Below are 27,021 nucleotides of genomic sequence, written 5' to 3' on the forward strand. Positions count from 1 at the left end.
TCGAACTCACGGACCGCGAGATCGTGACCCGGCTGAAGTCGGACGCCTAACCGACTGCGCCACCCAGGCGCCCCTGGTTTTGTTTTAGATGTGTATGTTTTTTATTATTTATTTATTTATTTATTTTGAGAGAGAGAGTGCACTGCATGAGCAGGGGAGGGGCAGAGAGAGAGAGAGGGAAAGAAAGAATCCCAAATAGGCTCTGCACTGTCTGCACAGAGCCCAACATGGGGCTTGATCTCACGAACCATGAGATTATTACCTGAGCCAAAATCAAGAGTTGGACAAGTTGGACACTTAACTGACTGAGCCACCCAGGTGCTCCTGTGTTTTGTTTTGTTTTGTTAATTAGTTTTCCTCTTATTTTTTTCCTTTTGAATTGCTTATAATTTTTTTTTTATAATGAGCATGTATTTCAAAATGAAAGACTTTCAAAAATAAGTTTTATAGTATTCAATAATCGTGAGAATGTAAGGAGACATTCTCATTACTTGGTTAGAGTATAAAATGTGGTACAATCCTCTTCAGTATTGTCACAAACTTAAATGCTCATATACTATGAATCAAAAATTCCATTCTTGTGACTCTCTTCTAAAATATCCATTCATATGCACAGAGATATGCATAGAGTGCTTATTTCATCATCATGTGTAATTAAACCATAATTATCCTGTATCGTGTGTGTGTATATGTGTGTGTGCGTGTATATATATATCATGTATGTATATATCATGTATAATTAAACCATTAGCAACAACTGAAATGTTCAATAACAGATATGTAGGTGGATTGTGGTGTAGAATATTACATAGCCATTAGAATGATGAAAATTCATTATGTACTACATGAGAAAATTCCAAGGCATTATGTGCGAAACATATTACGTATAGAATAACTACAAATGTGTGTTTTTTTTTTTTTAAAACTATATATGTATACAGATACATGTTTATGTCTTAAAAGACATAAGTGCATAGGAAAGAGTCTGGAAGGTTTCATGCCAAATAAACAAGGATATTTCTAGGATAGGGAATAAGAGATAAGTTGAGATGGAGGATGGACTTTTTTCTGCATGTTAGTGAATTATTTTTATGGAGAATGCGTTTTTTATTTTATTTTTGTTAACATTTATTTACTATTGAGAGACAGAGAGACACAGAGCATGAGCAGGGAAGGGGCAGAGAGAAGGGGCGACACAGAATCTGAAGCAGGTTCCAGGCTCTGAGCTGTCAGCACAGAGCCCGACGTGGGGCTCGAACTCACAAACTGTGAGATCATGACCTGAGCTGAAGACGGATGCTTAACTGACTCAGCCACCCAGGCGCCCCTATGGAGAATGTGCTTTAACTTAAAACTTTTGAGATACAACTCTGGTTACACTGTGGAAGGTAAATTATAGAGATGACTTGAAGAATCACATTTTACTTTTTCAACTGGCAATGATCTTGTAATAAAAAAGATCTGATCATGAGGATTTTGTACTTTGTGGATCTTAGATGGCTTGTTCTTGTATCAAAGTTGTTTCAATTCTCCAGGCAAAAGGGGGTGAGATTCCAAACTGCAGACATGAGAATTAGAGAGAACATAAAGAGAATTTTAAGAAGTGATTGGATATAGTAAGCATGTGAGATTTGGAGGAAAGAATAGAATGGTAGGTAAAATTGAGATGGGGGGGACACAGAAGAAGAGCAGATTTAAAGGAGGAGGATAATGAATTAAATTAATGATATTGAATACCTGTGGCAAAATTTCATGAAACTATCTAGCAGATGGTTGAAATAACAGTCTGGTGCTCTGGAAGTCATCGACACTTAGAATTTTAACGTCACAATTATTGACAGTTGAGATGACCAAAGGAAGACTGTGTAGAGTAAGAGAATATTCTTAGAGATGGAACCCTTGGGACACTAGCATTTAAGGAGCTAGCAAAGCAGTCCCTGAAGCTGACTGAAAACTCGCACTGGGCAGTTGTATCTGGCATTTCAAAGATGAAGATGATGGGAGTGGTCAGTAGTTGTGGCTTTCCACAGGAAGCGGAAGGAAGAGAGAACATTTAAATTGTAGCATTAGGGATTTTGACCAGATTGGGTTGTGGTAGAGAGCCCTCTAGTGGAAGGGAGCGTGGCATTTGAGGAACTGGAAGGAGCATGACAAAGCTGAAGCTCAGAAAAGAATGTGCATGAGACTGGCATTTTTTTGTCCTTTGTGATCCATCACTTTCTTATTGGAAAGAAATTAATGGGGGTTAGTTGTAGTCTCTGAGTGTATGAAAGTTATATGTAAATTTTTCCTTTCTTCTGCCCTGTGAAAGGTGGAGAAGGGGTTATGAGGAGCTAAAACATGTGGAGAATGACTTTTTATTTTTTTCAGCAGTGGGAGGGGAGTTAGGGAGTTTTTCTCCCAAGAAGGAGTACCAAAGCAGACAAAAGCAGCAGGGCTTTCTGACACCTACCTCAGTTGAAGCATGGACCAACTCAACTGAACCATGGACCAAAGGCATGGACCAGCCACAGAAGGATGCATGTTACAGGAACCTCACCTATCAGCAAGCTGCTAACCAAGAAAAATGACTGTGAAATGTGTTATTGTACATACTCAGCTTTTGTAGTACCTCTTCTGGAAAAAACTACTTGCTTTATTACTTTGTTTTCTGTATTTAGTATATGAAAACGAATTAAATTTACAGGGAAGAAGTTCTTTGTTTATTATCTGCACACATAAAAGACTAGACAGGAGGATATTCTTTATTATCTTCTTTTGTTTTATAAATTAATAATTACATATGGAGAAAATTGTGGAACAACATAAATTAACAGTTAACATTACTTACCTCAGTGGAATTGGTGAGGGAAGGCTGAAATTAACTTCTTTTTGCACTTCTCTGTTGTTTAGCATCATTACAGTGTTTTTAAAGCAACCAACAAAGTATGTAGTGTTTATAAGGAAAGGCTAAATATAAAATAAACTAATACATATTTGTAGAAAGATTAAGAAAATAATGTAGAGGTATACAATGTATGAAAAATATGCCACTCTGAATTCCTATTGTGTATCTTTCTATATATAAGGTTTTGTTACTTCACAAAACAATGTAGATTATGTAAAAACATATTCATAAAACTATGTACTTTTTCATTTATTCATGGGCATCTTTCTGTATCGATACATATCAATGTATTCTTTTAAACATTGCCTACAATTTTGAAAATGTTTGGGGCAAACTTTTTTTTAATTGAAATATTCAGTAAAAAGTGTCCAGCTTAATGATTTCTATAAAGTGAATATACACATATAACTGTCACCCAGATCAAGATCAGTAATGATGCCAATCACTACATAACCCTTTATACTGCCCCTCCTAACTGTAGGTAACCACTATTCTGATTGCCACCCATATAGATAAATTGTGTCTGTTTTTTAGCTGTATATGCATTGAGTCATATAGTTGTGTGTGACTTTTTTATGTGCATCTAACTTTTTTTGGCCTATATTATTTTTGTGAGATTTATTCATATGGTTGCATATAGCAGTGGTTTGTTTATCCTTTTGCTATTTGGTATGGTAGTCTCTAGTTGAATGTATAAATCATTATTTTTATGTATTCTCCTGTTGATAGGCATTTGAGTTGTTTCAGATTGGGGATCATTATGAATAAATGCTCCTGTGGGTCTGTACATGTACAAGATGTACATGCCTTTTGCACATACTTCTATTGAGTATGTACAAATTGCTGTATATCAAGGAAAGAAATTACTAGGTCATGCGGTATGCATTTATTCACCTTTAGTAGATACTGCCCAGTTGTTTTCCAAAGTGGCCCTGACTTCTTACCCTTCCATCAGCAGTATGAGAGTTCCATATATTGTATGTTGTTGCCAGCCATTTGGTATTGATGCCTTTTTGTTTGTTTGGTTTGTTATTATTTGTTTTTGATGGCTGTTTTTGAATATTTTTAAAAGTCTGCCCAGGGGCACCTGGGTGACTCAGTCAGTTGAGCACCAACTTCAGCTCAGGTCATGATCTTGCAGTTCGTGAGTTTGAGCCCCATGGCGGGCTCTGTGCTCACAGCTCCAAGCCTGGAGACTGCCTTGGATTCTGTGTCTCTGGCTCTCTCTGCCCCTTCCTGACTCATGCTCTGTCTCTCTCTTTTTTTCTCTCTCAAAAATAAATAAACATTAAAAAAAAAGTCTGCCCAATATTTTATTATGTGACTAGATCATAATTTAATCTCCTTTGATGGGCTTTTTCCCTCTTCCTCCACTACAGCACCACCAGAACCTGGACAGTTCCAATATCTACTGGCTCTGTGATCTGTGTGCAGATTTAATACTGAAAGTTTCAGAATCTCTGTATATTCTTTTTTTTATTTTCTCAACAGATTTTTCTCAAATTACCTCTGGTTTCGAGTAGTATGGTGCCAATATGAAGAATCCATATTAAATATTTTCGTTTTATGACCTGAAAACCAATTTTGATTTCATAGTGGAAAATGGTTGTTTTTTTCATCTTGTTTAAAAGTAGTGTAAAAGGTAGTATAATATCTGAAACTAGACTTTTGGTGAAAGCATTGCTAAACACAGCCAATTTAATTATCCAGAATAATTTGCATTCTCTTAGAACAAGCATACAGTACTAGCTGCCAACACCTGCATCACATACATCTTCAGTCCACTGGAAAACTACTGTGAATTACTTGATAATGTAATCACTTAGGTTTTAGAACCTATTTGACTTTCACCCTTGAAAGTGAAGGGTATTTCCAATCAGAGAAATTTTCTTCGAACCCCAACCTTTCTTTTAACAAATCTCCTTTCCCTGGTTTCCTGAAATATTCTATTAACATTGGTTTTTAAAGTATGAAACTCCAGGGGCTTGCTTTTAATGAGTTAAATGTGATCACCAGACCTCCAGCTTCTTCTCATGTTAGGAGGTGTGATTACTTCCATGATAGCACCCTTCCTATTGTACCTTATGGTTTTAAACAGGTGTTGGCACAGGTGGCATTCGGTACTATCCAGTTACCATAAGTAATTCCTTGGGAGAATTTAGATACTGTTAACCCTTTGTGAGAACTGAAGGGTCTTCTGGAAGATGCCTTATGAGTGTATAAGAGAGTTTTATCTTTCCTATTATTCTTTGCTTTTGCCAGTTGTATATTGAATTATTCATTTTGGAATAGCTACAATGACCAGAAGAAGCATGATTCTCATACTAGTAAGTTTTAGACATGTGTTTTTACTTTCAGATGTGGACGTTTTTCACATTTCTAATTAATTGCTGTCAGGAACTTTTTGGAGGTAGTTGAAAACTACTGCTTTATATTCTATTCACTTTTTTTACTGTTATAAGTCTGTGTCTTAGAAGAATGTCTTTACCTCTTGAGATTTCTTAAGAGGTCATCCTGCAGCTTAATTCTAAAATTCTTTCAATTCTTCATTACCTGTACTAATAGTAACACGTCTGAAAACACCTACGTAAATTAACAAATAAGCCAGAAACCTTATTGAAAAGGTTTTCATGACCTCTCCTTTCTCAGTCCCTAAATCTTTTTCATCAGTATTTATAATGAATAGCAAAACTTGCTGGCTTCATTTTTTGTTTTTCTTCTCAGTATCAGGTAAAAGTTCTAATATTCTCAACCAGGATTGGGGTATAGGTGGTGATAGAAGGAGCACAAATCTAATAGACCTCTGACATAGAACTATTAATTAGGAATCTCTTCATTTATCTCACATGAACCTAGCTTATAGATTAATTTTAGAGACCACTTTCAAGTCTCAGTTAATAAAATGCTTTCACCTCTAGTAGATCATTGCTGAGTATATTCTAGCCAGGGCGGGCAGTCAGCCTTTACAAAGAAGTCTTATCAGGAGAGAGTTTGCTCGAGTTGCTTCCTTATAGAGTAACACAGAGAATAAAGCACCCACTAACCTAGGACCGACATAGCCCTCAGCTTCCCTGTAATTTCAGTACCCGCAACAGCTGTTTCTCTTTCTACACAGGGATCAGTCAGAGCCGGATCTCTCATTGGCTGTTGCAGCAGGGATCAGACCTGAGCGAACAGAAGAAAAGAGCATTTTACAGATGGTATCAACTTGAGAAGACAAACCCTGGTAAATATCATTTCCTTATTTTATTGCATCTGAAACAAGACTATAATTAATTACTTTTTTAAATTTGTATGCTGACTTGTCTTCACTAAGGTAGTTTCATACTTTCCTGTTGTTCCTTTTTCCTTCTAAACTGTAAAACCTAAGCCCTGATTATATCAGTTTTTAGTTTAGTGTCTAATACTAGTCCTTTTCACTCCTTCCTCCAAGGCACCTCTTTGTTTCCAGGTTATATGCTTTTTCTAACCATAGTTTGAAAGCAGCAGTGGCTGATTTCTTTTTTCAACTATAGGTTCACACATAAGATTCCATATCTATTTTTTTTCTAAATGTTACTTTAGTTAATAATGTTAATTTCATACTTTTATTTAGTTTATTCTATACTGTATCCAGTGATCTCTGCTAATGATCTTCTATTTCTAATTACCTGGATGATGAGCATGTCTTTGGACTTTAGATTGAAACTGCCCTGATGACTTTGGCAGCAGTAATAGGTTGGAAAGTAGAATGAAATCTGAAGGAAAAAAGATCGCGAGAACCTTTATGTCTGAAATTGCCAGGAGTAGGCAAGATCTGTTGTAGGGTACCCTTGACAAATGGTATATAGAGTCTGATGTTGTATGACAGCCTGTATCAATCTACACACTACACAGACTGGTGGCAGCGAGCCTGATCTCAAGGTTAGCCTTGTGATTGAGCTGTATTCTGTAATAGCACAGCATTAAAGCCATTGCTTATTATAGGTTAAATCATCAGTTGGAATATTGCATATTAAAGACTTAGCTAATAATAGTATTGACTCTGAGGTAGAAATACTGTTGCAAAACATATTTATGTGTATTTGAGTGGTAAGTTTTTTGTTTTTGTTTTTTTAAAGATCACATTCCTGATCTGAAAGGCCCAGGCAGGATAAAATAGACAGACCATATCAACATCTCTGCAATGGATTTTTTTTTTTTATCTACCCTCCCCCAGTTTCTATTTTGAAATGTTTCAGATGTACAGAAAAGTTGAAAGACCAACACAGTGAACACCTGTTTACCCTCTTTTTAAATACAATAATTGTTAACATTTTGCTGTATTTGCTTTATCCCTGTAAAATAAATGAATAAATTTAAAAATCTATTTATGTATATGCATGTATACACCTGTCTTTCTCTTCAGCATTCCTCTCCTGAATAAAAGAATAATCGCCTGAATAACCACAGCCCCTATGGTTATATAATAGATACAAACATCTAGTTTATATTCCTATTTCTCTAGTTGCAAGAATGTCTTTTTTTTTTTAATCAAATAGTATCTGATTTAGGTTGACAAATTGGAATTTGTCATATCTCTTTAGACTCTTAAGTCTGGTCACTCAAACTTTTTTTTTTTTTTTCATAACATAAACTTTTTAAACTCTCTAACCTTACAGAATGTCCCATATTCTGCATTTTTCTCTTTCCTCTTAGGGTCAATTAAATTATTCCTCTCTAGTGCCTGTATTTCCTGTAAACTACAAGTTAGGATTAGAGGCTTGATTAGATTCAAATTAAACATTTTTGGCAAGAATACTTCATAGATTATTTAGAGAGGGCATGTAGTAATGTCTACAATATACTTTGAAATGCATCAAAATAGATAAGGAGGTAGATAATGTGATAAAGTAAATGAGTACAATGTTATATGATATGAGTATAGATTTTCATCATAAAATTTCTTCTTTGTTTCTGTATGTTTGAAAATGTTCACAAACATTGGGGCAAAATGCTTTGTGAGTAACGTTTACCTCATGTATCAAGGTTTATGTAATGTCAGGTTGTAGCACTGTTCATATGCTAAGTTTGATCATTTGTTAAAGTAAGAACCACTGGATCTTGTCTTTGCAATTTGTAAATAATCTGTAGGGTGTCATTTTGTCACTGGATGAACAGCAAACTTTTGTTAATGGTTTTAGCATCCATTGATGATGCTTACTTAATGAGTTATTCTGTTGGGGATTGCAAAATGGTGTTGATCTTATTTATTTAGTATTCCTTCAACATTTATTAGCTGGCAGTTTTTCTGCAAAGAACTTTCATTTTTAGGTATTCTTATGATAGGTAGATAGGCAAGCAGATCTCTCAAACTAATGACTCTATTGTTGCTGCCATTAGCTAAATGTTCTAAAGGGGCACAATTCAATAGAAATACAATGCAAATGACATGTAATTTAAAATTATCTAGTAGCCACATTTTAAAAAGTAAGAAATAGCTAAAATTAATTTTAATAATCTATTTTATTTAGCAAAGATATATTGACACTTCAAGTTTAATTCGATACTTTTCAAAATTATTGAGACTTCTTTCTCTTTTTCTTTCTCTTTATACTGATTCTTTGAAATTCAAGTGTATTTTACACTTGAAGCACACACCATTTTCAACCAGCCACTTTTAGGTGTTCAATAGCCACATGTGGCTAGTGGCTACCCTATTAGACAGTCTTAAGATAAAATCATACTTGAAGCAACACTTAAAACTCAACTCTAAGCAGTCTTCCCAAAGACATCACTTCATCCATGACTCACATACAACAAAGCAAATCAGATGGTGAATGACAAAAACTTGGCACTTGGTCTGCTTAATAGAGCAGTTTAGGCTGATAACAAAGGTTCAGGTAGGTAAATAAGGAGCTATACCTAGGGGGTTCATAAACCTGGCACATCTCAGCAATTGTCTGCCAGGAGGGAACACCAGAGAGATTGTCAAGATATTCCAAAATGTATAGGGCAGAATAGTGAAGAATTTGAAGGACAAATACCAGTCAACTGTGTCAGGCATTCATCCTCTATAAGAAAAGGGATTTTTGTCTCTTGCATTGGCACTTAGAACAGTGCCTTGACATATCATCACAGTTGGTGAGGCTACATTCCCATCTCACACTGGGATTTCAAGGCTGAGCTCTAATTCCAGGAGGAGACTAGGATGCCAGGAAAATAAATTCACCAGAAAGAGGAAGGGGACTAAGGTACAGCTCTCAGGCCACTGCAGCCTTGTTGTTGTAGCTGATCTGATAGCACTGCTGACTGTGGAATACTACTATTGGAGTCAAGTTTTTAGCACTGGGGTGATATAGTGTTCTTCTGAAGCTGTTTTATTAAAAATTGTTGAGTGTTTGGCTGAGGAGCCAATGGGACAAAGCTGCCATCTGTGGGATTATGATTAAATGTGTCTATGTCAGAATCCCGCCCAGATGGAGCAATACAGCCTGGGGTCAGGACCGGTGGGGTACAGAGAGCCCCTAGGTCAGGAAACGGGTCGGCTGGAGAGGGGACCACCCCTCACCCCTCACGCAGTGCACTTTGGTGGGGAACCTGGTGCTAAACCATTCGTAGGTGACCTGCTTCTGGGTCCAGGTTTCCTACATAGCAAAGCAGCTCCCTAGCTGTGTTCTATTGAAAGCCCTCTACACAAGGGTTTGTAAAAGTAAATTTTTTTAACTTAAAAAAAAAGAGGGACACCTTGGTGGCTCAGTCATTTAAGCATCTGACTTCAGCTCAGGTCATGGGTTCAAGCCCCACGTTGGGCTCTGTACTGACAGCTCAGAGCCTGGAGCCTGCTTTGGATTCTGTGGCTCCCTCTCTGTCTCTACCCCTCCCTTGCTCATGCTTTGTTTCTCTCTCTCTGTCTCTCTCTCTCTCTCTCTCTCTCTCTCTCTCAAAAATAAATAATCACTAAAAACAAAAAAAAAAAATGTTTTGTTTTTTATCTTATTTTTTATTTCAGTTTGTCTTGGGATCAGAGTTCCACTAAACCATTATCAGGAAATTGGAGGAAGGTGGAACTAGGGCACTAAAACAGGAAAATGGGAAAACACTAATAGCATTCATCCAGCTGTTGATAAGGAATTGGTTTCTTTAAGGAGCTAGTACCTCCTTTTAAAAATAAGTTCCCCTAGGGGCACCTGGCTGACTCATTTGGTAGAGCATGTGACTCTTGATCTTGGGGTTGTAAGTTTGAGCCCCATGTTGGATGTACAGTTTACTTAAAAGTAAATAATAAAAAACTAAATTCCTCTAATTATGTACATTTGGTTTTCAATGAAGTTGTATTGCTGATTGTCCCCTTTTTTTTTTTAATTTTTTTTTTCAACGTTTTTTTATTTATTTTTGGGACAGAGAGAGACAGAGCATGAATGGGGGAGGGGCAGAGAGAGAGGGAGACACAGAATCGGAAACAGGCTCCAGGCTCTGAGCCATCCGCCCAGAGCCTGACGCGGGGCTAGAACTCACGGACCGCGAGATCGTGACCTGGCTGAAGTCGGACGCTTAACCGACTGCGCCACCCAGGCACCCCTCTGATTGTCCCCTTTTTAAAGGACTTCCTATTTTTATTTGAAAACCAAATCCATATAGGTTCCAAGTTCTTTCTAGTCTGGTTTTCTGTAGGACAAAATTTAAAGTTAGCTGAAGAGAGGAGGATAAGTTTATAATTGTCAACTGGTAGTTTTCATAGCATTAACAGTAATTGGATGTTAGTGATTGAAAGTTAATTTTTAGAAGTTTTTCATTGCATTTTCACCTTTAATATAAGAGCTAATATGGTATAGAATTCTTTCTAGGTATAAATGCATCTTTGTTGACTTTAAAATAACCTTTGATTGTAGCTGAAGAATTAGTATTGTTTTTTCTTCATGGACCTTTGAAACTACTATTCTGTTTAGATAAGATGAACTAAAATTATGTTAACACCTAAAAATAGCTTATGCACTGTCCAGTCATTAGTTGCTTGTAGTACATGAGAGTTTTCTTTGCAGGTCATTGCAGGGGTGATTGGAATCTACCTAAATGCCTCTCAATCAAGAACCAGTTAAATGAATTATAGTATATCTATAAAATGGAATAGTATGGAGACTAAATAGCTAATTTTTAAAGAGGGCTTTGTATGAGTTAAACTTATATGTAGAAATATCAAATTCTTAAGTGAATAAAGTAAGGTGAAAACATTAGAGTATACTGCCATTTATATAGAGGGAATACATACACACATGTATATGCTTATGTAAACATAGAACATCTCTAGCAGGCTGTATTCGGACCTAAGAAAAGTTCTGTGGAGGCTCAGAGAGACTGGGAGTACAAGGTAGCAGGAATACTATTAACTGTATAACCTTTTGTATCTTTATCAATTTTGTACTTGTACTATATATTCAAAAAGTACATACAAAGTTTCATGGAAAAGAGAGAAGGAGGAAGAAAGGGAAAGAAGGAAGGGAGGGAAGGAGAGAGAGAGGCAAAAAAAAGAAATTAACCTGCCTTGTTAACAGCTTTCAAGATATAAAAACTACAGAACCTAGGTTCACATAGTCCAGACCTGTTTATTGATAAGTTCTTTTATATCATAATTTTTTACTTGCTCATCAGAATAAATGGAAATGGTACCATCCCATTGCATATATTCTGGGGGGGAAATGCAAAATTAAGAAAAATCATTAAGATGAAAAGTGCTTTTTTTCTAAATATAAGTATTTAGAAAATAAATTTTAAAAATGTTTGTACATTCTGTCCCTCTATTCTTGGGCTCAGATCATTTCTCTCTATATTACCTTGACTGAAGTTCTTTTTTTTTTTCAACCTTTTCATTCTGGATCCATTTGGATACAAGATTTTGTTTGTTTGTTCGTTTTTTAGTCTCTTTTTAAGTAGACTCAGCAAGAAAAAGAATAGAGTAGATATTTAGGTTGTTTTTACTGATAATCCAGTTGATATAGATACAGTGTAGTTCTCTGATAACAGACGCATCATTAGAATTTCCCAGCATATCCCAAAGCCTGCCAAGGAGTATGAATAAAATGGACTGATGGAAACTGATCAAATACATTTTATCTTGTTTCTTATGAAAACATTTACAAGAAAATACCTATTTTTTTAAAGAAGTGTGTACTAAATTCACCGTGGTTGACATCAAACCCCCCTTTATTTAATCAAATTAAGCTCAGCAGTCTTTTCCCTTGTCTAATTTAAACATTGCTATAGCAGACAGGGTTTACTGAGTTCCTCTTGGCTCGTGGTACTGCTCTGCCTATTTCTAAATTAAACAAATAAAATTTGCCAGGAGGCTCATGCAGGGAGCACATGAAGTAAAATAAATTTGGAGAGCAGAAATAATGCCTTCTCTCTTCACTACTGCAGTGTCAAGAGCGTCGGGGAAATCACGTGTGTGACATAGGGGACAATGAGAAATTGCTTTTGAAGAAGCTAGTTTCTCTGAATGGGATAGTATGTTGTAGTCATACTTTTGTTAGTTGATTGGCAAAAGCTCACCCAAAAGTAAACCTGATAAGCAAGAAAATTATCATATATACAAAGAAAACATTTATCAAAATCTAATGATCTTAGCAAATTAGGAAAAGGTTTTTTTCCTTTTCCTCTTGGGTTTAGATTTGCTAGATAAATGTGCAAAATTTTGTTCTTAATGAGAGCCCAGATACAAGATAGAAAAAAATGTTTCTATAAAGAAAATAGGTACACATTTCCCATAGGGAAAAAAAGTGGGTTCTTTAGCTAATCTAGAACTCCTATATTCAGAGGGGTTTAGAGTCTTACATACATTGTTCCTGCATTCTTAGTATCTTTGTATTTTTCTGTCAGAGTCCAGAATTTTGAACCCATTCTTGGATTATTCATTGCTCTCCATCCATGTTGACTAAAGCAAGATTAACTAAGGTTTCTAGAATAAATCTGTGTTTATTGGAGTATTTCCAGAATGCTGCTTGTGCTATTTTTAAATACTGCTATATTGAAAAAGAAAAAGGAACAAGAAAAAAAACATCAAAAGTAATGTTTCAAATTCAGTATATTTACAAGTTTGAAATTACAGAGTTTCCAGAGTTTCCACCTTGTGCATAAATTATAAATTGCCTTGATTTATTTTAAAGTAACCAGGTCACTACTTAATTTCATCTCTTCTTTTTTTCCCTCCTTCATTCTCTCTCCCTTTCTTTTTCCTTTGTGACCAATTTTATTTCACTTAAGTTTCCTTTTTATAGAAAAATTGGACAATACAGAATATTATAAAGAAGCATAGTTACATGACCAATAAACCCCAATACCAAGAAAGAGCCATTATTATCAGTTAGTTTCTTTTCTTCAACCTCATCTTTGTATTCTTTGTTTTATTTATACCCATTTATCACTCAACTAAGAAAGCATGCTATAGTTTTAATGTGGACTGCTAATTATAATTTATTGACCTATTCCTCATCCTTCATCCACTGAAGCCCTGAAACTTTATCCTTTACCAGAAGCCAGGCTTTGGATGAAAGGACCTACTACTGCCTTAGCCAGTCTGTTTTTACCTCATCTTGATCAGCCTTGATAGCTGCTTGGCTCTGTTTTGAACCTTCTATCATGGCTGTTGAACAAAATTTATATAATGTAACTTAGGTAGATTCTAGAGCCCTTGTTATTCTGTAATCCCTGCTTGCATTTAGAAAATGCAAAGACTTTGAAACACTCCAACCCCATATTTTTTCCTTTGCCTAAACTTTGTTAACTTTGATGCAAATGTAATGTAAATGTAAAACTTTAATGTAAATTTAACATGTAAATGAATGAGTATGGCTGTGTTCCAGTAAAACTTTATTTAAACTATGGCAGCAAGCCATAGTCTGCCTACATTTAAGCCATGAATCTCTAAAGCATTGTGTGATGATACATTTGTCCATTTGAGGAAGAAGGTAAATATTTACTTCACACACAATAGGAAATCATATCTATTGAGGGTTCAGACAATAGGTCTGTAAAAATATTCTGAATAATAACAAAACATATTGGCCATAAAAGAAGAGGTTAACAAATTTGACTTCATTAAATTTAAGATCAGAAAGCACACCATAAATAAAGATAAACAGTGAATAACAAACTGGAAAAAAAGTTGCAATCTGTGTAACTAGCAATTGGTGTTGTTTTAACACACCAGTAAGGTGAATAACTCAAAAGAAAAGGCAAAAGACATAAATTCACAAGAAAAGTTATGTGAATTTTGGTAAACAAGAAAATATACTCATTAATAGTAAAATCTCAGTATTAAAGGAAATTTTTTTTGCCTGCCAAATTTGTAAATGTGAATAGTTAGTAATACTCCTAATCCTGAGTACTTTGGGGAATGTGGGGAAATAAACAACTGGAGATGGTTGCAATGTCTTACATTTATTTTGTATTATTGTGCAACATATTACCCTACAACTTAGCAGCCAAAAACAGCAAACATTTATTATCTCACAATTTCTCTGGGTCAGAAATCCAGGAGTGGCTTAGCTAAGGTGGTTCTGCTCAGAGTTCTCATGAGGTTGTAGTTGAGCCGTCAACTGACTGGACAGTCTACTTCTAAGGCCACTCTTGTGAGGGTTGGCAGGCCCCAGTTCCTTCCTCCTTATTGCCCAGGGATTTCCAAGTCCTCGCCACATGGGGCATCGCCTCTGGCTCCCCAAGTGTCCTTACAACCTGGCAACTATTTTTCCCCCCAGGAAAGTCATTCATCTAAGAGGTAGAGCACCTAAGACAGACACCATGGTATATATATTCTATAACCTGATATCAGAAGCGATGTATCATCACTTCTACCACATGTTATTGGTCACACAGACTAATCCTGGTATAATATGAGAAGGAACTACACAACAGGGTGAATACCAGGAGGCAGGGATCCTTTGGAACCATCTTGGAGGCTGACTGCCACATGGCTATATTGGTACTATATGCCTAAGGTTTTATTCCTCTCTGTCTGCTGGGTTATACTGTTCTCTACATGGTATCTGATGTAGCTAGAATGTCCAGAATGGCTTTTTTTCCTCAATTGTGGCACCTGGGAGCTGGCCAGGCATCTTTTTTGTTTGTTTTATTTTTTTTTTTTTTCTCATTTGTATTCTTGAGAGAGAGCCAGTTTTGGTGGGGGGTGGGCAGAGAGACAGGGAGACAAAGAATCGGAAGCAGGCTCCAGGCTCTGAGCTGTCAGCACAGAGCCCAATGTGGGGCTAGAACTCATGGGCCGTGAGGATAACGACCTGAGCTGAAGTCGGACACTTAACCAAATGAGCCACCCAAGCACCCCTGACCAGGCATCTTTCACTCCATGTAGCTAACTTGGGCTTCCTTACAGTATCATAGGGTCAGGTTAGTCATACTTCTTATATGGCAACTGGCTTTTCCCAGAACCAGCATTGCGGGAGATCTAGTAAGAAGCCGCAAGGCTTCTTATTACCTAGCCTTGAACTGTTTCTGTTTTCTGTTGTCAAAACATGTCACAGGACAAACTTACATTCAAGAGCATGATTACCAAGAGGTGTGACTTACTGTGAAAGGCCATCTTTGGAACTATTCCAGGAAGTTAGGCTTTGGAGAGATGATGCTGGCTTGTTCTAAAGCTAGTGGAGGTAATACAAATTGATCTGAGCCTGGATATACTTTGAAGATAAAATTGACAGGGTTTGCTATGGGCTGGATATGTGGTATGTCAGAGAAATAGAGAAGTCAAAGATGAATCTGAGAATTTTGCACTGAGTAATTTGAAGAATAGGGATGCTATTTACTCAGATGGGAAGGACTGTAAGACAGCAGGTTTGGAGAGGAAAATCAAGATTGGTTAAAATATTGAGCCTCTGTATAAGAGAATGCATATAAATATATAGCTATTAAGGTGAATCTACATAGAGATCTATATGTAGTGAAGTAGAAACACTTCCCAAGGTATTAATTACAAGGTACAATATACAAAGTATGGGTGCACCTGGGTGACTTAGTTGTGCGTCCAACTCTTGATTTCAGCTCAGGTCAGGTTATGGGATCAATCCCTGCATCCGGCTCAGTGCTGAACATGGAGCCTGCTTAAGATATTCTCTCTCTCTCTCCCTCTCCCTCTCCCTCTCTCTCCCTCTCCCTCTCCCTCTCCCTCTCCCTCTCCCTCTCCCTCTCCCTCTCTCCCTCTCCCTCTCCCTCTCTCCCTCTCCCTCTCCCTCTCCCTCTCCCTCTCCCTCTCCCTCTCCCTCTCCCTCTCTCCCTCTCTCCCTCTCTCCCTCTCTCCCTCTCTCCCTCTCTCCCTCTCTCCCTCTCTCCCTCTGCCCCTCCCCAGCGTATGTGCACATGCATGGTGTCTCTTTCTCTCTCTCTCAAAAAAAAATAAGTAAATAAATAAAATAAAAATAAAGTATTCTTTTTATGAAGAAATAAATATATATTTATTAATATGTACATTATTCCACATAATTCTAATAATTTATAACCTTTCTAGGGCTAGATTAAGAGTTTGTATTTTATTCCATAGGCAGAGGGAACTTTTTGAAGGCTTTTGGTCACTGGAGTGCTGTGATCATAATTATGCTTTGGGAAGATGAATTTAACAGTATAAAGAATGAAGGAACAATGGGAGATCCAGGGACTGAGCTCTGTGAATGCATACCAAGTTATATTTAAATTCTTTGAAATAAGTCTACAGAGTTCAGAGACAGTATTGCTCTTTTGTTTTGTTTTGTTTTATTCATAGCTTCTATAGCAAGCTAAGTCTATAGCAAGCCAAAAGAAGGCGGGGGGGTTGGCGAATGGTGAATACACGCATTATCAGAAGTTCATTATTTGAGAAAAGGCTAGTCTAAATTAATAAAATATCCCAGTTACATTTTTCCCCATTGGTTTTATTACATTCAAGAGGTAACAGAAAATAGTATAGCTTTAAGAGGTGGTAGACCTTTGGAGATCTAATTTAGTTACCTAATAGACTAACATCATGTCAAAAACTACCTTACTGCCTTTGTGCTATATTTAACTTTTTTTCTTTAAGAGTTTACAGTAATTAGGATTATTTTAAATTCATCTTCTACCTGCATACATTCTTTAAGGGCTCCATTTTCTCAATAACAAAAGTCCTTTGAGTGGTAATGAAAAGTTTTGAAATGTATATTGTTCAAAAAGATTAAAACGGGTGCCTGGGTGGCTCAGTTGGTTGAGCGTCCAACTCTTGATACCAGCTCAGGTAATGATCTCTAGGTTCGTGGGTTTGAGCCCCACGTTGGGCTCTGCACTGTTAGTGTAGAGCCTGCTTGTGATTATCTTCTCTCTCCCTCTCTCTCTGCCCCTCCCCAACTCACACTCACAGTCTTTCTCTCAAAATAAATAAATAAACTTTAAATAAATAAACATTTGTTTTAAGGAAAATTAAGTTCTCACTAGTTCAAAGACCAACACTTCCCTATTCCCCTAAAGAGAGAGATTTTGGGCTTTGTTTCAAAAAATGACATGAATGACAAGCGACCAAAAAAATTTGACATTTTAAAATAATTAATGATGAATTTTTTAAGGAGAGTTTTTTCCCCCTTTGGATTTTTGTTTGGGCAAAATTTTTATTTCTCCATGCTTCAGTGCCGGTAGCCTGTGGCACAGAAGCCAGGCAATGTTTCAAGGCAACAGTTTGCACTGGCATGGGGCACTGTGAGAGACCCTGGGGATTTTTTTTTTTTTAATGTAAATAGCAAATGTATTTGGCTCACAAGTTTCAATAGAAGGACAAAAATTTATTGTTGATTTCATGATTATATTTGTCATTGGTTTTAATAAATTGCAAGGTATTTTGCTAAAAACTCTTGTTTGTTTCAGGGGCTACACTAAGTATGAGACCAGCCCCCATTCCAATAGAGGACCCAGAATGGAGACAAACACCTCCCCCAGTCTCTGCCACATCTGGCACCTTCCGACTACGACGAGGGAGTCGATTTACCTGGAGAAAGGAGTGCCTCGCTGTCATGGAAAGGTATGTGTCTCCTTTCCCGTGATCAATGTCCCAAACTTAGGAAAGAGAGAAACTTCAGATAGATTTGGACAGTTTCCATTTCAGACGAGTAATTTGGGATGTAGGTTCTATCTCAAAATATATTTTGGGGTGTTATAAACATTATATTATTGAAATAAGATCTTTATAATTCATAAAACTGGAGTTAACATGTATGAATATAACTAAATAGTGTTCTCAGTAACTTAAGAAACTTTAGAAGACTTTTTCTGAGTTTAGATCTTTATATTTTATTTTGGAAATGCTCTTTGAAGTCTTATTTTCATCAGAAATATTGAATAATTATATAGAAGGCCACTGAGATTTTACTTCCTTCAATCAGCAGTATGGCCTAAATGAGCTCAGTCCTAAAAGTTAAAAATACTGTTTTTTACTTTGATTTGTTACTTTATCTTCTGACTCTAGCACCAGTACCTTATCCATAGTCAGTATACTCAGTATGTTTTAGATTGGAATTTGATCTTAGCTTCTGTTTTTCTATCCAAAATGGTATAGATTAATTAAATATGATTATTAAATGTTCAGTATATTTAGGGTAGATCCTGTAGTAGAATTGCCCTTTTAGTTTCCTACCTAAAAGTAATGTTTATGGAATTCTGTTTTGATGGAGAGTTTTATATTCAATAAGGTAATAATTTCCACTTAAAAACTATTTAGTTCCCAAGAATACATATATAGAAAAAAGAATATATTAGGCAAAGGTAAAAACAATTGAATTTTCATATTGAGATTTCTCAATAATTTCAATAATGGAAAAGAATGGAATTGAACGTTTAAAACTGGGTTTAACTTCTAAGTTAAACATAGAATATGTTTACATAGAATACAATGTTGACATAGAATACATATTGACATTGAGCCAGCTTCACCTTTTTTCCCCAATTGTCTAATCTGATCAGTCAAACAGCAAACTGGAAAGAGCATTTGACTGAGAGTCAAAGACCTGAAACCCGGATTTGGCTTTGCCATTAACTAACTGTGCAACTTTGTGCAGCTCACAAACTCTAAGCAGTAACTTTTATCTATAAAATGAAGGTTTTTAATATATCACCTGGACTTCTGTCATCTCTCTTCCTGCCTATTTCCTGATTATCTCCCAGCTCATTAGACATCACTACCTGAAGTAGAAGGAGATTTAAAATGCCGAAGTTGAGGCCATGTTTTTTGTTCTTGTGATTAGGTTGAAATTAAAAGATTTGCTTAATGAGGATGTTGGATCCAGTAGCCAAAATGAGACTATAGATTATTCATTGATGTTATCATCTATAACTTTTCTCACTCTGTCTATTGTAGATTAGCGTAGAGGCCATTCATTGAATAACAAATCCTTATATGCTTGAGCAGTTAAAATAGAAGAGTGAGACATTTTCATCCCAGAGACCTGACGTTTATAATCTGCTTTATTTTTTTCATCTAAAAATTTTTATTCTATTAAAAAATTTCCTCAGAACTTACACATAACACACATAAATTTAAATAATACCAAACTTAAAAATTATTTGTGGTACTATACCTTTTCCTCTCGGTAACAAAGTAGGCTTTGGTATTAGTTTCTAGTTGGTGTAAGTTCTAATTTTGCTACTGATTCAGCCATTTAATTTACTCATAAAGATACCAATATACATTTATCACATAATGTTTGTATGAGGAGAGATTAATTTTAAAATTGATAATATTAGGGATGGGAAAAATAATAAAATTGATAATATTAATAATGATAGGCGATATTCCTAATGCATTTTCAGAATTGAACCTCATAAGCTTTGCGATTCTTTTTATTTTTTCCCAAAGCAACAAAATCTACCCATGGAATCACACTAATTAAATTTCAGTTAAAAAGACATTGAGCATTTACCCCATGTAAGACTCCCATTTAATCTTAATTTTCATTTTTTTTTTTTTTCAACGTTTATTTATTTTTGGGACAGAGAGAGACACAGCATGAACAGGGGAGGGGCAGAGAGAGAGGGAGACACAGAATCGGAAACAGGCTCCAGGCTCTGAGCCATCAGCCCAGAGCCCGACGCGGGGCTCAAACTCCCAGACCGCGAGATCGTGACCTGGCTGAAGTCGGACGCTTAACCGACTGCGCCACCCAGGCGCCCCTTAATTTTCATTTTTAACCTTAATTTTAATAAGTGTATCCAGGAATTGGTTATCTTAGGTTTAATTTTATCTTACTTGGCACAACCAGTAAGAAAGTATGTGGTTTATTCCAGTAGTTGTAGAAACGCAAAAAGCCTTTCAAAGTATTTAATAGCATTAGTACAGAAGATCATGGAATGATTTCATTTTGTGAAAGTGGAACTTTTTATTTTCTAACATGGAATATAAAATTCCCTAGCCTCAGAGCAATGTGTGATGTTTTTTCCTACACTGAATAGGTGGATAAATATTTATGCACAGACTGTAAATCCAGCAAAGTACTAGGGTTACTCAAATATATTAGAAGTGAAAGTCACTCCATTCTTCATACCGTACACAAGACAAATTTCAGATGAATCAAAAAAGGTAGTCCATATAAATAATGGAAGAAAGTATGGGTATCCTGGAAATGGTGAAGTTTTTCCTAACTAGGACTCAAAATCCAAAATATGAGAAAGGATTGATAAATTTGATTACATAAAGTAAAAGATAAACTTTGAGGGGGCTCCCAGGTGGCTCAGCCGATTAAGTGTCCAACTCTTGGTTTCAGCCCAGGTCACAATCTCATGGTTTCATGGGCTCAAGCTCTGCATCAGGCTCTGCACTAGCAGTGGCGAGCCTGCTTGGGATTCTTTCTCCCCCTCTCTCTCTGCCCCTCCCCAACTTCTGCTATCTCTCTCTCTCAAAATAAATAAGTAAACTTTTTTGAAAAAGAAAAAAACTTTGGGGAGAAAAAATAAAAACAAAAGAAAAATTGGAAAAAATATTGGCCACATATTATTATCCCTGATGTATAAACAGCTTTTATAAGAGAGAGACCAACAGCTCTGTAGAAAACTAAAGATATAAGCAGAAAAGCAAATGCAAATGGCTCTTGAACATATAAAAAGATGTTCAATTTAACTCATACTAAGAGAAATTCATATTAAAATTACACTGAGATACTATTCTTATCCTATCACACTGGCAAAAATCCAAAAGTTCCATAACATTTTCATATTGATTGAGCTGTAGGGAAATGGGCACTCTCACATACTGCCTGTGGGGAATGCAAAATGGAACAACTTCTGTGGACAGGAATTTGACATTATTAGGGACAGTTATTCACAGATTTGCCCTTTGACTCAGCATTCCCATTTCTAGAAAATTATCCCAGAGGTAAACTGACAAAAATATAAATACAGCATCCCTGTTTGCAATAATGTCAAAATATTGAATACAACCGGTGTGTCTATGGGTGGTGGACTTGGGTAATTAAATGATAGTGCACCCACACATTGGATGTGCAGGCTCAAATAATAGAGTGCTATGCCACAACAAAAGGAATGAATTTTCCTTCCTAGAGAATGAAAATCATACTGTGTCCTTCTGTACTATCACTATTAAATATTTCGTAAGGCTTTTTTACATTTTTGTAACTACTGGAATAAATACTTTTCTATATACAGTGATCTCCAGAATATAATGTTTAAAAAAAACATTTTTTTGTCTGTTGTATATAGTTGGCTATCATTTATGTATTTATATATTTGCTTATAATTTGTTTTAAAATGAAGGAATACACCATAAAATAAAACGGCTACCAATAGAAGAAGAGAAAGAAAAAACAGAAGGAACAAGAATAGAAGCTCAACTTCTCTAAATATACCCTGTTTTGACATTGTAACCATGTAAATATTTTATGTATTTATAAAACAAAATTAAGTTGAAATGGGGGGGAAGGTGACCCCTAAAATATAATGAAACAAACCTCACTGACTTAAACATTCATAACCTATATCAAATAACTTTATAACACAGTATTTTGACTATGCTTCTTGGTGGGATACAGCTTAGGATAAGAAGAACTACAAAAAAATCTTACCTTGTTTTTACTAATTTGATAATATTAATATTGTTACCCAGTTGCTATTTTTATTTGTATAGATACAGATATAAATAAGACAATCATAATTAATGTTCCTAGGAATCAAAGTTTTTGGTGTAAAACAGATATAAACATAAAATCAAAATAATTAAGTAAAACACTATAATGTGTACGTGTGTGCATAGAGAAATTTATCTCGAATTTATTCTTTTAACAAGTCTTATTGAGATACAGTTCACCTAAGTAAAGTATACCATTCAGTGCTTTTTAGTGTATTTACAGTCATGCAACCATCACCATAATCAGTTTTACAATATTCGCTTCACCCCCTAAAAAGCCCTTGTATCCAGTAACAGTCACTCCTTTTCCACTCATTCTCCCCCAACCCTACATAACCATTAATCTGCGTTCTCTGAATGTAGATTTTGCCTATTCTGGACATTTCATATGAATGGAATAATACAAATGTGGCTATGTGTGACTCACTTCTTTCACTTAGCATATCTTCAAGGTCCATCCATGTTGTAGGTTTGACATACTGCATTCCTTTTTGTTGCCAAATAATATTCCATTGTATAGATATGCCATAGTTTATTTATTCATTCATCTGTTGATAGACATTTGGAGTTGTTTCCCTTTTCCAGCTATCATTGCTAATGCTGCCGTCAACAAAATTTGTGTACTAGTGGAATTACTGGGTCATATAGTAATTGTGTTCAGCCTTTTGAAAAACTGCCAGACTGTTTTCCAAAGCAGATGTACCATTTTACATTCCACCCAGCACTGTATGATGGTTCCAGTTTCTCACCAATACTTATTATCTGTCTTACTGTTACTACCCTCCTAGTGTGTGCAAAGTAGATTCTCACTGTGGTTTTGATTTGCATTTCCCTGGCCAATAATGTTGGGCATCTTTTCATTGGCTATTTGTATTTCATCTTTAGAGAAATGTCTATCCAGATCCTTTGTCAATTTTTTAAATTGGGTTATTTGTCTTTGTATATTGAATTGTAAGTTTTCTTTATGTATTCTACATACAAGTCACTTATACATGGTTTCCAAATATTTTCTCCCATTCTGTGGGTAGTCTTTTCACATTCTTGATGATGATCTTGGAGTACACAAGTTTTTGACTTTCATAAAGTCCAGTTTATTTTCTCGTCTGTTGTTTGCACCTTTATTGGCTTGTCTAAGAAAGCTGTGCCTACATCAAAGTCACAAGATTTATTTCTATGTTTCTTCTAAGCGTTTTGTACTTTTAACTCTTAAATTTAGGTCTTTGATCCATTAGAGTTAATTTTTACATCTGATGTGAGTGAGGTTAGGGACTGAACATCATTCTTTTGCATGCGATATCCAGTTGTCCCAACACTGTTGAAAGAACATTTCTTTTCCCACTGACTAGTCTTGGTACCCTTGTCAAAAATCAGTTGACTAAAAATGTGAAGGATCTCTTCTTTTCTATTCTGTTCCACTGATCTGTATATCACCCTGTCATGATTACTGTTTTATTGTAGTAAATTTTGAAATCTGGAAATACAAATTTTCCACTTCCTTCTTTTTTAAGATTGTTTCAGCTATTCTGGATTCCTTGTATTTCCACATGAATTTTAGGATCAGCTTGCCAATATCTGCTAAGAAGCCAGCTATACTTTGGCGGGAAATCCCAAAATCTTGAATATGAATTATAAATAAGAATGTGAATTTGTTATAGTTTCTCTTGGAAAAAAGGAGGGGGTGTACTTTCCATCTCTGCTTAACTCAAACAACCCATGAACAGTGATCAACTTAGTAGACATTAGCAGTCCTAGGGCACAGAGTGTGGTCATAAGTGCCATTAGCACTCCTTGGAGAAATGTCTGATTCTAGACTTGGCACAGGAAATATACATGATAAGACTAGAGATCCTGTTAAAGCAAGAAGGCCATTACAGATAAGTGAGTAATACCAAAGGGACTCGGGAGCTAACTTGAAGAGGCTCCCAAAGATGGGGGTAATTTGAACATTGAATTATATTACCATTATTATTATTACCATTGATAATAGATTGAAGCACAACAAACTTATTAAAAATCCATATATAATAATGTTACTAAAAAAATTATTGGTCACACCAAGAGAATGTTAGAGAACCAACTAAATATTTAAAAGTGGTAAAAGGAAAGAACTATTTAACTTGTCTTTCACATATGAACTTTATCCCTGATTAACCAAAAGGCTTTCTTTAATGAAGGATCTCAACTAATAAATGAAAAAGGAATAATATAATTAAAATATCTTCATTGTGTAAACTCCTAATGAAATAATAGATCTGACAATGATCATGAATAGGTGCTAACAAAAAGACAGACAATCAGGCATTATATACCTCTTGGAGGATGTAAACACCACCACCCACATAGAGTATTCTAACAAAAGTGAACCTGAATCAAATCAAGCGTGTAGGTCTAGCTCTAGGTTGGTAGGAAATATTAAACAAAGTTCTGTCAAACAATACTATGAGGAATTCAGGTCAACAAAATCCATGATGTGAGAGATACTAAGAATATAATAACTCAGTTATTTCAAGTGTTTTTTTAAAAATGTACTAGCCAATTAAAGAAATTTGATACACTGGATAAATGATGATTCTAATTTCAGTTATGATAATGGTAGCTTGTATGTAAGTGGTGCTACATTTATAAAAGAGTTTTTGTCTTTTAGAAATATGTACTAAAATATAGAATATGATGAAATGATATGATATCTGGGATTTACTTCAAAATAACACAAAGTGGAAAGGCAGAGGCAAGGGTGTGGGTCAAACAAGAGTAGTATTTGTAAGTTGATGGTTTCTATAGCTTCTGTAGTACTTACTTGGGGGTTCATAGTACAGTTTTCTCTACTTTTGTACATATATTGTATGTGTGTTAAAGATCTAAATTTTGGATCAAATCATGTAGAATTATGAGAAATGAATGTCTTCATTACCAAAAACCTCAACTACACAATGTTATCTAATAACATTTACTTAACAAATAAACAAATGTCACTATACAATGCCATGGTGTGAGCATAAATAGTTCCTTCAGTCTTGGAGTTTACAATCAGCTTGGAGAGACAGACATTAAACAGATAATTAGACAAATCGAGGTAAAATTGCAATGGTAATACATGTATGAAAGGAAAGGTTCATGGTGCTGTGAGATATTATAATAGAGGATGTGGTAGGAGTTAATGAAGTAAAAGGAAAAGGGCAAACATTGCAGGTGGAGAGGAGAGCTGTAGTCATCTAGAACTGCACTGTCTGATACGGTGGTGACATGTGACTATTTAAATTTAAATTACTTAAGATGAAATAAAATTTAAAATTCAATTCTTCAGTCACACTAGCCACAATTTAAGTACCTACTAGTTGTGTATGGCTACTGACTGTAGTTTTAGACAGTATTTCTATCACAGAAAATTTTATATGGAATATTTGTATCGCTGCAGAAAATTTTATTAGATGGCTGTGATACAGAACAACTGTAACTCATCCCCAATAAAGAAAATAATGGGTATATTTGCCCCATAATAATTTGTTTTTGTTTTTCTTTTTACTCAAAATCATAAGGCAAATACAAATTAAAAAGCAAACATTAAGTCTACTGAAATATTTTAGAAGATTTTCTATATGACAGTGACAGAAACAGATTTTACTCATTCCCATATCAAAATTATTTTGCTTCTGTATCCACATCTAACCCTGCTTTCCACACCCAGCCCTGTTTTTCAGAGTATAAGATTTAAGAATTTATTATTTATAATGATTGGTCTTTTTCTCCTTTAGTATGCATGCATGCATGCATTCATTCATTCGCCTGTTTATCAAAAGTATTTATATATGCTACATTTGGTAGATATGTCTCTTGAGTCTTTCAATTTGCATTCATTCATTCACTTGTTTATCAAAAGTATTTATACATGCTGCATTTGATAGATGTGTCTCTTGAGTCTTTTAATTTGTAACAGTTCCTTACACGTGTGCATGCACACACACACGCACGCACACATGCACACACACATGCACACATACACACACACTTTGTTCATGTTGTTCATTTGTTGAAGATACTAAGGCATTTGTTGTATTGAATTTCCCACATTTTAGGTTTGGTCAATTACATCCTCTTATGTGTCTGTTAACATCACCTCATATTTTCTGTAGAGTGGTAGTTAGATCTAGAGTCCTCATTCGATTTTGGTTTAGCTCTTTTGGCTACTTTGTCCTTACTAGTACATCATATAAGGAGGCACATTATGTCTGGTTGTCCCATTTTTAGTAACTATAGGATTAACCATGGGATTCAGTTCTGTCATCTTGATCCACTTATTAGTAAGTTCCCCATCTAGTGAATAGTTTTGGGGCAGTGATTCCTAATTTTGACTGCATATTAGGAGCACGTGGGAGGTTTTAAAAATATCAGTGAGACACTACCCCTGACCACAGGGACATAGGCAGAGGTATATTTGAAAAGTTCCCAAGTGATTTTAAAGTACAGCTAGGATTGAGAATCACTGTTGTGTCATCCACTAATGACTTTTTCCTAGTCACTTTTTTAATAAGGGGTTACAAAATAGTTATATTCCTAGGGTGCCTGAGTGGTTCAGTTGGTTAAGCATCCAACTTTGGCTCAGGTCGTGATCTCACAGTCCATGGGTTCAAGCTGTGCGTCGGGCTGTGTGCTGACAGCTTGGAGCCTGCTTCAGATTCTGTGTCTCCCTCTCTCTGTCACTTCCCTGCTCGTGCACTCTTTCTCTTTCTCTCAAAAATAAATAAACATTAAAAAATTTTTAAATGGTTATCTTCCAGTTTTTTCATTTCTTCTGCATTAGTCAGCTAATTCTTCTATAAAGAAGAACTTTCCCTCATCAACTCTTTAGTTACCCTGAAATATATTCCTTTACATTATAGTAAGCATATAGCGGAGCATTATAGTATAAGCAATTACAGAACTGAGGAATAAATGCTATTATGAAGATGGGTACTTGAGTTTATGGGACCATAAGATGCAGACAATCAGAGGAAAGAGACTTTAACAAAATGATGACATTTTGGTTGCATTTTGATGGATGACA

The 27,021-nt window shown here is 35.6% G+C and overlaps 1 protein-coding gene across 9 annotated transcripts in view; it reads left to right on the top strand.

Annotated features, from left to right (window-relative positions):
* HMBOX1 (homeobox containing 1) overlaps positions 1-27,021 on the top strand; it is a 196,574-nt gene that overhangs the window by 125,780 nt on the left and 43,773 nt on the right. For all 9 annotated transcript variants that reach the window (XM_086703791.1, XM_086703792.1, XM_086703790.1 and 6 more), the window contains exons 5-6: positions 6,003-6,113; positions 17,717-17,870. In XM_086703791.1, coding sequence (XP_086559917.1) covers positions 6,003-6,113; positions 17,717-17,870 — 265 coding nt within the window. The remainder of the gene's footprint in view (positions 1-6,002; positions 6,114-17,716; positions 17,871-27,021) is intronic.

This window comes from Puma concolor, chromosome B1, assembly GCF_028749965.1.
Source record: "Puma concolor isolate L17-30 chromosome B1, mPumCon1.1.hap2, whole genome shotgun sequence".
Lineage (NCBI taxonomy): Eukaryota > Metazoa > Chordata > Mammalia > Carnivora > Felidae > Puma > Puma concolor.